General features: G+C 50.8%; 1 protein-coding gene across 1 annotated transcript in view; it reads left to right on the forward strand.

The window, feature by feature from the left end:
* The window catches only part of LOC132381458 (transforming growth factor beta-3 proprotein-like), a 66,705-nt gene extending 60,269 nt beyond the window's left edge, over positions 1–6,436 (forward strand). The window contains exons 4-6 of the mRNA XM_059950880.1: positions 1,601–1,687; positions 3,215–3,353; positions 6,223–6,436. Of these exons, the coding sequence (XP_059806863.1) occupies positions 1,601–1,687; positions 3,215–3,353; positions 6,223–6,421 (425 nt within the window). The 3' untranslated portion in view covers positions 6,422–6,436. The remainder of the gene's footprint in view (positions 1–1,600; positions 1,688–3,214; positions 3,354–6,222) is intronic.
* Positions 6,437–9,852: the final 3,416 nt, after the last annotated feature.

Consider the following 9,852-nt stretch of genomic DNA (forward strand, 5'->3'; position numbering starts at 1 on the left):
GGGGGTCAGTAGGTTGTGGGCACGCTACGTTGGGTCAGTAAGTTGTGGGCACGCTACGTTGGGTCAGTAGGTTGTGGGCACGCTACGTTGGGGGGTCAGTAGGTTGTGGGCACGCTACGTTGGGTCGGTAGGTTGTGTGCACGCTACGTTGGGTCGGTAGGTTGTGGGCACGCTACATTGGGTCGGTAGGTTGTGGGCACGCTACGTTGGGTCGGTAGGTTGTGGGCACGCTACGTTGGGTCGGTAGGTTGTGGGCACGCTACGTTGGGGGGCCGGTAGGTTGTGGGCACGCTACGTTGGGTCGGTAGGTTGTGGGCACGCTATGTTGGGTCGGTAGGTTGTGGGCACGCTACATCGGGGGGCCGGTAGGTTGTGGGCACGCTACGTTGGCGACACTTGCCTCGGATGTGCTGGCCATTGGCGCAGGTGATACCTTTCACTGGACGCTTCTCTGCGAGCATGATAAGCACAACCGAAATCGCCCTGATCATGCAAATAAGTGGTAGAACCCAAGGAGAGTTGGCTGGAATGTGCGGGGAATAGAAAGGGGATGGGCAGACGATGGTAACAGGACGGCAGAACTTGATTAGAACATAAGACCATAAGATACAGGAGGACAATTAGGCCAATGGAGTCTGCTCTGCCATTTCATCATGGCTGATCTATTTTCCCTCTCAGCCCCAATCTCCTGCCTTCTCCCCTTATCCCTTCAAGCCCTGCCAATCAACCTGTGCCTTAAATATACACAAAGACTCAGCCTCCAGAGCTGCATGTGGCAACAAATTCCACAGTTTCACTGCTCTCTGGCTAAAGAAATTCCCCCCTCACCTCTGTCCTAAATGGACACTCCTGTATTCTGAGGCTGTGCCCTCTGATCTTAGACTCCCCCACCATAGGAAACACCCTCTCCACTCTGTCGAGGCCTTCAATATTTGATGGGTTTCAATGAGATCCCCCTTCATTCTTCTAAACTCCATTGAGTAGAGGCCCTGAGCCTGATATATATGGCTCACAGGCTGCTTGAATGACCTCAGCTAGAGCCCCCTGATTTTTAATTAAAAGCAGTGTGCATCCAAGATAATGCATGAGAAGCACTCGATAACCCTGGGCCTGTACTGGCTGGAGTTTAGGAGAATGGTGGCTGGTCCCATTGCAACCTACTGAATATCGAAAGGCCTAGATAGAGTGGATGTGGAGAGGATGTTTCCTCCGGGCAATGAGTCTAGGACCAGGGGGCCTAGAATTGCCTCAGCTTCAGAATTGAGGGACTTTAACTTAGAACGGAAATGAGGAGGAGCTTCTTTAGCCCGAGGGTGGTGAATCTGTGGAGTTCATTGCCACAGGCAGCTGTGGCCGCCAATTCATGTGGGGTATACTTCAGGCGAAGGTTGGTAGATTCCTGCTGAATCGGGGCATCGAAGGTTTTGGGGAGTATGCAGGAGAAGGGGGCAAGAGGGAAAATAACCCAGCCATGATGGAATGGAGGAACAGACTCAATGGGCTGAATGGCCTCGTTCTGCTCCTGTTTCCTATGGGGTCAGTCAGGCTGAATCTTTCTCAGGAGAACAAGCCCTCCAGCTCACAATTTGTTTCCTTGCAGCACCCATCCAGAAGCTGAAACTCAGTGTCCACTGCCCATGTGACGGCAATTCTTCCGGAGCAAAAAAGCTTGAGCTAAAGTTTTACGGTAACGATAACCCACCCTGTCCTCATTTCAATGCCTCCAGAGTTAAATCACTGTCTTATCTTCCTCGTCATCTCTTCCTCCAACAGTGGGTGTCTGGAAAATACCCGCCATCCGCTGAATAAAGGATGAGGAAAATATTAACACAGAGGTTGGGGGGGGGGGGGGGTGGTGGAGGGAGAATGCTGCAGATGCTGGAGACCTGAGATAAAATCAGGAACTGCTGGGTGCACTCAGCAGGTCAGGCAACGTCAGTGGAGAGCGACATAGTGTTAAAGTCCTTTCATCAGAACTGGGGAAGAGGCATAAAAAAGAAGGCAGTTTAAGCTGCGGAGTGGGAGGGTGGAGGGCTCTACGAGGAAAGGAGAGAGTGTGAGCAAGGACAGGGTTGCAGTGTGGATAAATCACCAGTCAAATGGGGAAAGGTGGGGGTGGGGGCTGCGTTATGTCAGTAGGTATTACAAATTAGGAAGCAAAAGATGCTGTGACGGCCAGGGCTCTGAGACTTGTCCAGTAACTCGGGCCGTGGAAAGAAAAACGCGGCCAATATCACGGGCATTGCTGTTGTCTGTCTTCTTGGAAAAGGCTGATATCATTCTATCTACAAATGGCCCACAGCCCAGGGACCACCTTAGCCTTACTCCTCAGTTAGATCTCAGACAACACATCCCTGGATTATTGTTAGTCTGTACATAAACCCCAAAATCCCAGGATCAGATCCCAATCTGTAACTCACCCCGGATTATTGTTATATAAATCCCCGAACCCCAGGATTAGATCCCAACCTGTACCTCTCCCCAGATTATTGTTACATAAACCTCTGAACCCCAGGATTAGTTCCCAACTTGTAACTCACCTCAGATATGTTACCCTACATACAAACCCCGTGAATTCCTGGAATAAATTCCAGCCTGCAACTCACCCTGGATATCTTTTAATCTCGATATAAACAGCCAAACGTTTGATTAGATTCCAGGCTGTAACTCAGTCTCGACACCTGTAATCCCATGGATGTTCAAATGCCTGAACCACTCAGTTAGATTCCAGCCATCACCTGCTTCGGGGTGCCGCTTATTGCGTGTGTGTGCGGTGAAGATGGCCCAGGAGCCTGATGGCTGTAGGCCTCAGCCACGGAGCCAGCTCAGGGCTGAGGGGAGTGAAGCCTCACTGAGGAGTGAGCTGGACTCCGGTTCCCCCTCCGCCCTTGGCCTTGATGCCTCGATCTTCTGAAAGCGGCTCAGCCGTTTCTACTCTTGGGCCTAGGCCACACTTGTTCAGTCCAGCCCAATCTAGCAATGGCTGCCACCGTGAACAAACTCCTTTACTCTAGGGATCTGAACGAGTCACAGTTTTAGTCACTGGCCAGTGTTTGTTGAAGGTTCACTGTATGCTGGTTGGTGGGGGACGGACAGGAGAGGGTAGGTGGGGGGGGGAAGCGAGCTGGTGATCCGGGTAGTTGACGCGGGGAGCGAACTTGTCCGCTGGGAAAGGACCCGTCACACCGTTTAACTCCTGCTGTTTGAACGGCAGGTTTGACGCGGGGAGATTTGTCGGTCCTCTCCCAGAAGAGCCAGAAGATGGCCCACATCCTTATCATGTCCATTCCGACCACCAGGGCGCCGACGCACAGCCGAATTAAGCGGAGCGAAAAGCGTGAATACTGCTCACCGTAAGTTGCCCTGTGGCTTAATCTGTTATCAGCTAAGCCCGTAAATCATAGGAACAGAATTCGGCTTTTCAGCCCATTCAGTCTACTCTGCCAGTCGACTACGGTTCAGTTATCTTCCCTCTCAAGTCCATTTTCCTGTCTTCTCCCTATAACCTTTGACACCCTTACAAATCAAGAAGTTAAATGTATACGACGACTTAAATTCCACAGTTTCACGTCCCTCTGGATAAAGTCATTTCTTCTCTGTTCTGAAGGGACTTACTTTTATTCTGAGGACTGTGCCCTCTTTTCCTAGACTCCCCCACGAAAGGAAACATCCTCTCCACTTCCACTCTATCTATGCCTTTCAATATTTGATAGGTTTCAAAGAGATCCCCTCCTCCCTCGTTCTTCTAAACTCCAGCGAGTACAGGCCCAGAGCCATCAAATGCTCCTCTTATGCTAAACCCTTTCATTCCTGGGAACTAACTCGCAAACCTCCTCTGGACCCTCTCCAACACCAGCACATCCTTTCCTAAATGAGGGGCCCAAAGCTGCTCACAATACTCAAGCAAGTCACCGAATTATAGGAAAGATGTCAACAAAATAGAGAGCGTACAGAGGAGATTTATTAGAATGTTACCTGGGTTCCAGCACCTAAGTTACAGAGAAAGGTTGAACAAGTTAGGTCTTTATTTGGAGCGTAGAAGGTTGAGGGGGGACTTAAAATGATGGTATTTAAAATGAGGTACTTAAAATGATGAGGGGATAGATAGAATTGACGTGCATAGGCTTTTTCTATTGAGAGTAGGGGAGATTCAAACGAGAATTTTCTCCCTGCTTAGAAAGTAGTCTACGCCTTTATTCCTTCCAGCGAAGCGCATGACCGTACACACTATTCCATCACCTTTCATTAGGGACGACAGAATGATTCATTTCCGGAAAGGTCAAGGGTCTGAAAGGACCAGGTGGCAGCACGGATGGGGAAGGCGGCAGGATGCTTGTGAAGAATACAAGAGGCAGGAAAGTTAGGGTGGAAGTATATTAGTCATGGGGCTATAGGTGGACTGGAGATCATATTGCTCAGAAATACATGATTGTACTGGATTGGTTGCAGAGGTGGCTTACTGGGATGATGTGTGGGATGGGGCATTTCTGAGTTAAGACAAAATGACTTGTTTTCCTTGAGCAGAGGAGGCTGAGAGGGTGTCGAATAGGAGACTGCAAGGTGATGTACAATAGACCTCTTCTCCGGAGGCCGCGGTCGTGGTTAGAATGTCGCGATTACGGCTCAGGGCATCGGAGTTCGGAGTTCAATTCCGACGACACCGGCAAGAAGCTGGTGCGTTCTCCCCACGGAATGCGGGAGCTCCAGTTTCCTCCCGCTGTCCAAATACATACCAGTCGGTAGGTTCATTGGTCATTGTAAATTGTCCCGTGATTAGGCTGGGGTTAAATTGGGGGGGGGGGGGGATTGATGGAACTGATGGCTTTGTGGCAAAGTTTGCGGATGATACGAGGATGGGTGGAAGATAGGTAGTTCCGAGGAAGCGATGCGATCGCAGCAGGATTTAGACAAATTGGGAGAACGGGCAAAAAAAGTGGCAGATGGAATACAGTGTTGGGAAATGTCTGATAATTCATTTTGGTAAAGGGAACAATAGTGCGGACTATTATCTGAATGGGGAGAAGGTTCAAACATCAGAGGTACAGAGGGACTTAGGAATCCTCGTGCAAGACTCCTAGAAGGTTAATTTACAGGTTGAGTCTGTGGTAAAGAAGGCCAATGCAATGTTGGCATTTATTTCAAGGGGAATGGAATATAAAAGCAAGGAGATAATGCTGAGTCTTTATAAGACACTAGTCAGGCCGCATTTGGAATATTGTCAACAGTTTTGGGCCCCATATCTCAGAAAGGATGTGTTGTCATTGGAGAGAGTCCAGAGGGGGTTCACAAAGATGATTCTGGGAATGAAGGGGTTAACATGTGATTTACATTTGGTAGCTTTGGGCCTGTACTCACTGGAATTTAAAATGTGGGGTCATCTCATTGAAACCTACCAAATGTTGAAAAGACGAGATAGGGTGGGTGTGGAGAGGATGTTTCCTATGGTGGGGGGTATCCAGAACTAGAGGGCACAGCCTCAAAACTGAGGGGCAACCCTTTTGAAACAGAGTTAATTTTTTTAGCCGGAGAGTAGTGAATCTGTGGAAGGCTCTGCCACGGACTGCGGTGGAGGCCAAGTCCGTGGGTATACTTAAGGCAGAAGTTGATTGCTTCCTGGTCAATCGGGGCATCGAGGGATATGATGAGAAGGCAGGTGTATGGGGTTGAGTGGGATCTGGGATCAGCCACGATAGAACAGCAGAGCAGACTCGACGGGCTGAATGGCCTGATTCTGCTCCTACGTCAGATGTGTTGCTAGGCAACACAGCCGGGAGGGCCCATTCCACGCTGTAACTCAACAAGTAGATAAAGCAAAAGATGTGGGTTTAGGGTAAAGGCTAAGAGGATGGGATCTGAGGAAGAATTCTTTCAGAGGGCATTTAGAATCGGAACGAGGGTTTGGTGAAGGCAGAAGGCAGAATCTCTCACTGCAATTAGAAAATATCTGCTCAAGCGCTTGAGTAGCCAGGGTGCTGTAAACTGTGTCCCAAGTGCTCGGAGAGAGGGTACCTGAAGGTCAACATGGTCGAGTTGTGCCGAATGGCCTGTTTCTTCACTCTCTTACTCCAGTTGGAGAGTGCAGAGATCTGCCGGGCTGTGGGGAGCGGAGCCCAGTCATTGGAGTTTCTCTTACCTTGTGACACAGACACTGACTGGTGGGCCCGGCCCAACACCCAGGCTCGGGATTGACTATTCTGACGCAGACTTTCTCTTCCGACCCAGGAGCGCCGAGGAGAACTGCTGTCTCCGCGCCATGTACATCGACTTCCGTAAGGACCTGGGCTGGAAGTGGATCCACGAGCCCAAGGGTTACTATGCCAACTTCTGCATGGGGCCCTGCCCGTACATCTGGAGCACAGACACCCAGCACACGATGGTAAGAGGCCGCAGCACTGCTCAATTTCGCTCAGATGCGCTTTAAGGTCCGCGCAGTCCCGGGCGGGGGCCGGGGGCGCGCGGTACGGTAGCGTAGCGGTCAGTGGATCGCCATCACAGGGCCAGCGACCCGGGTTCAGTTCCCGCCGCTGCCCGTAAGGAGCTTGCACATTCTCCCCGTGACCGCATGGGTTTCCTCCCGCAGTCCAAAGGCAAAGGGTGGGTTTTAATTGGTCACGCGGGTGCAGTAGGCCAACAAAGGCCCACAAGACCGGAAGGGCCTGTTTCTGTTCCTGTTTCTCTAAATAAAAATATATAAAAATATAAACAGTGATAACATGTAGTTTCCTTAAAAACTGTCGTTTCAGTCCCCCCCTGTGTGTGCAGAAGAACTGGGGGCAGGGATGGTGTGGGTTAGATACATGGTGAGGGCTCCTGTATTTTGCCCATTCAAATGCACAGTCATCACCAGTTTGGCAGAGTGAAGCTCCGTCTACACTGTCCCATCACACACTCCCAGGACAGGGACAGCACGGGTTAGATAGAGAGTGAATCTCCTTCTACACTGTTCCATCACACACTCCCAGGACAGGGACAGCACGGGTTAGATACAGAGTGAAGCTCCCTCTACACTGTCCCATCACACACTCCCAGGACAGGGACAGCACGGGTTAGATACAGAGTGAAGCTCCCTCTACATTGTCCCATCACACACTCCCAGGACAGGGACAGCACGGGTTAGATACAGAGTGAAGCTCCCTCTACACTGTCCCATCACACACTCCCAGGACAGGGACAGCACGGGTTAGATACAGAGTGAAGCTCCCTCTACACTGTCCCATCACACACTCCCAGGACAGGGACAGCATGGGTTAGATACAGAGTGAAGCTCCCTCTACACTGTCCCATCACACACTCCCAGGACAGGGACAGCACAGGTTAGATACAGAGTGAAGCTCCCTCTACACTGTCCCATCACACACTCCCCGGACAGGGACAGCACGGGTTAGATACAGAGTGAAGCTCCCTCTACACTGTCCCATCACACACTCCCCGGACAGGGACAGCACGGGTTAGATACAGAGTGAAGCTCCCTCTACACTGTCCCATCACACACTCCCAGGACAGGGACAGCACGGGTTAGATACAGAGTGAAGCTCCCTCTACACTGTCCCATCACACACTCCCCGGACAGGGACAGCACGGGTTAGATACAGAGTGAAGCTCCCTCTACACTGTCCCATCACACACTCCCCGGACAGGGACAGCACGGGTTAGATACAGAGTGAAGCTCCCTCTACACTGTCCCATCACACACTCCCAGGACAGGGACAGCACGGGTTAGATACAGAGTGAAGCTCCCTCTACATTGTCCCATCACACACTCCCAGGACAGGGACAGCACGGGTTAGATACAGAGTGAAGCTCCCGCTACACTGTCCCATCACACACTCCCCGGACAGGGACAGCACGGGTTAGATACAGAGTGAAACTCCCTCTACACTGTCCCATCACACACTCCCAGGACAAGGACAGAATGAGTTAAAAACTCCTGCTGCACGTGTTCCTGGATCCTAGTCACCCTGTTTTGCTGTTGTTTGGGAGGTTTGATAGGGGTGATTGATGCAGACGGGGACAGTTTGGTGAAGAAAGGTCCAGCGGCCTCCATTGTCTGGCAGAGCAGTTCTGAACTAGATGCTACTCGTTTGATGTTCGAGATTCTCTGTGTTGTTCGCCGTTGGTGCAGTTTATTCTTTTTCACGCGTTGGGTGATTCTTGAAGGGGTCCCATGGTATTTCTTTGTTTCGTGGCTGCCTGTGGGAGGACAAATCCCGGAGTTGTATAGATACCTTGGTAATAAATGTACTTTGAATCTTTGAAATCACAGTAAAGCTCATTTGACGTTGTGGCGTTCGCTGAGATCGGTAATTAACATGCGGGCATTTCATCAGCAGTCGAGGTGACACCCTCAGAGCGCAGTTGTTGGTGTTTCTCTCTGGGAGGGCTCGTGTTTATCTAGGCCCCCCGTTCACTTGCCTCAGTCCTGATTGGCTACCCCGTCATTTGACTTTTGAATTCCATTGGCTCTTTAGCTCTTTGGGGTTCGTAAGTGGTGCCTGTTTCGACATCACAAGCACGAGAAAGTCTGCAGATGCTGGAAGTCCAAGCAACACACGCAAAACGCTGGAGGAGGTCAGCAGGCCAGGCAGCATCGATGGAGTAGAGTAAACAGTCGACGTTTCACTCTTCAGCAGGACACCGACCTTTCATCATGAAGGGTCTCGGCCCGAAGCGTCAGCTCTTTACTCTTTCCCGTAGATGCGGCCTGGCCCGCTAAGTCCCTCCGGCGTTGTACGTGTGCTGCACCCCATTCTGATGTGCTCGCTTGCCGAGTTATCAGACGAGAACCACGCTGTGAAAAGGTTCCCCTGGCTGCTTCGTGCTCGCCCGCGCCAGAACCTCCTCGGTGTCCCAGTTAAAGCGAGGCAAGCCAACGGGGGTTGGGGGGGAGGGCTATGTGAACGAGAGAAACACCAACAACTGCACACTGAGGATCTCACCTCGAGCTAATTACCAAGGTCAATGATCACCACAACATCGAGCACCTCAGTCCGAGCTCTCAATGCTCCCCACCATCCTTGAGTAAAGTTCTCCCATCAAACATCCCTGGTTCTGTCTCTCCTGAGCCTTCACAGGCGTTGGTTAAATCTCTCGATGTGATTAGTTTCCACCACCGCACTTGCATTCACTCTTGGGCTGTCAGTATGTCACAGGGCTTGAGGGATTTGTTGCCTGAAGCGGCAGTTCGCTTGGTTTAGTGGTGTTGCTACAACAGTAGCCTGCCCTCAGCCTCTGCCCACATTCCCCCCCTCCGTGGGGCTGAGCATAGAATGGTATTTGCTCAGAAGGGAGCTGTTTGGCCACATACCTTGGCCGAATGTACTGGCTGTTGAGGTGGAGAAGCTCTTTATTCTCCCTGGGGGGTCAAAAACTTGGCGGGGGTGGGGGTGGTTCCATACAAGGAAGTCTGTCATTTAAACCCATTCTCTGTGGAGTGTGACGCTAAATTCTGCACTTTTTTAAAACTTTTTGTTCTACTATCATGGGCTTACATAAAAATGATTTGCCTGGGTGGTTGGCATGCAAACTGTAAACTTTCAGACCATAAGATACTGTATAGGGGCAGAATTAGACCATTTGGCCCATCAAGTCTGTCCTTATCATTCAATCATGGCTGATTTTCCTCTCTACCTCCTCCACATAACCCTTCACACCCCTCACCAATCAATAACCTCTCAACCTCTGTCTTTAACACAGCCAATGGCCTGGCCTTCTCAGCTCTCAGTGGCAAAGAATACCGCACATTCACCACCCTCTGGCTAAAGAAATTCCTCCTCATCACTGAATTAGGCCGTTTGGCCTGTCAAGTTGACTCCACTATTCCTTCCATCCCTCTCAACCCCATTCTCCTGTCTT

The sequence above is a fragment of the Hypanus sabinus genome, chromosome 26 (assembly GCF_030144855.1).
Source record: "Hypanus sabinus isolate sHypSab1 chromosome 26, sHypSab1.hap1, whole genome shotgun sequence".
Classification (NCBI taxonomy): Eukaryota; Metazoa; Chordata; class Chondrichthyes; order Myliobatiformes; family Dasyatidae; genus Hypanus; species Hypanus sabinus.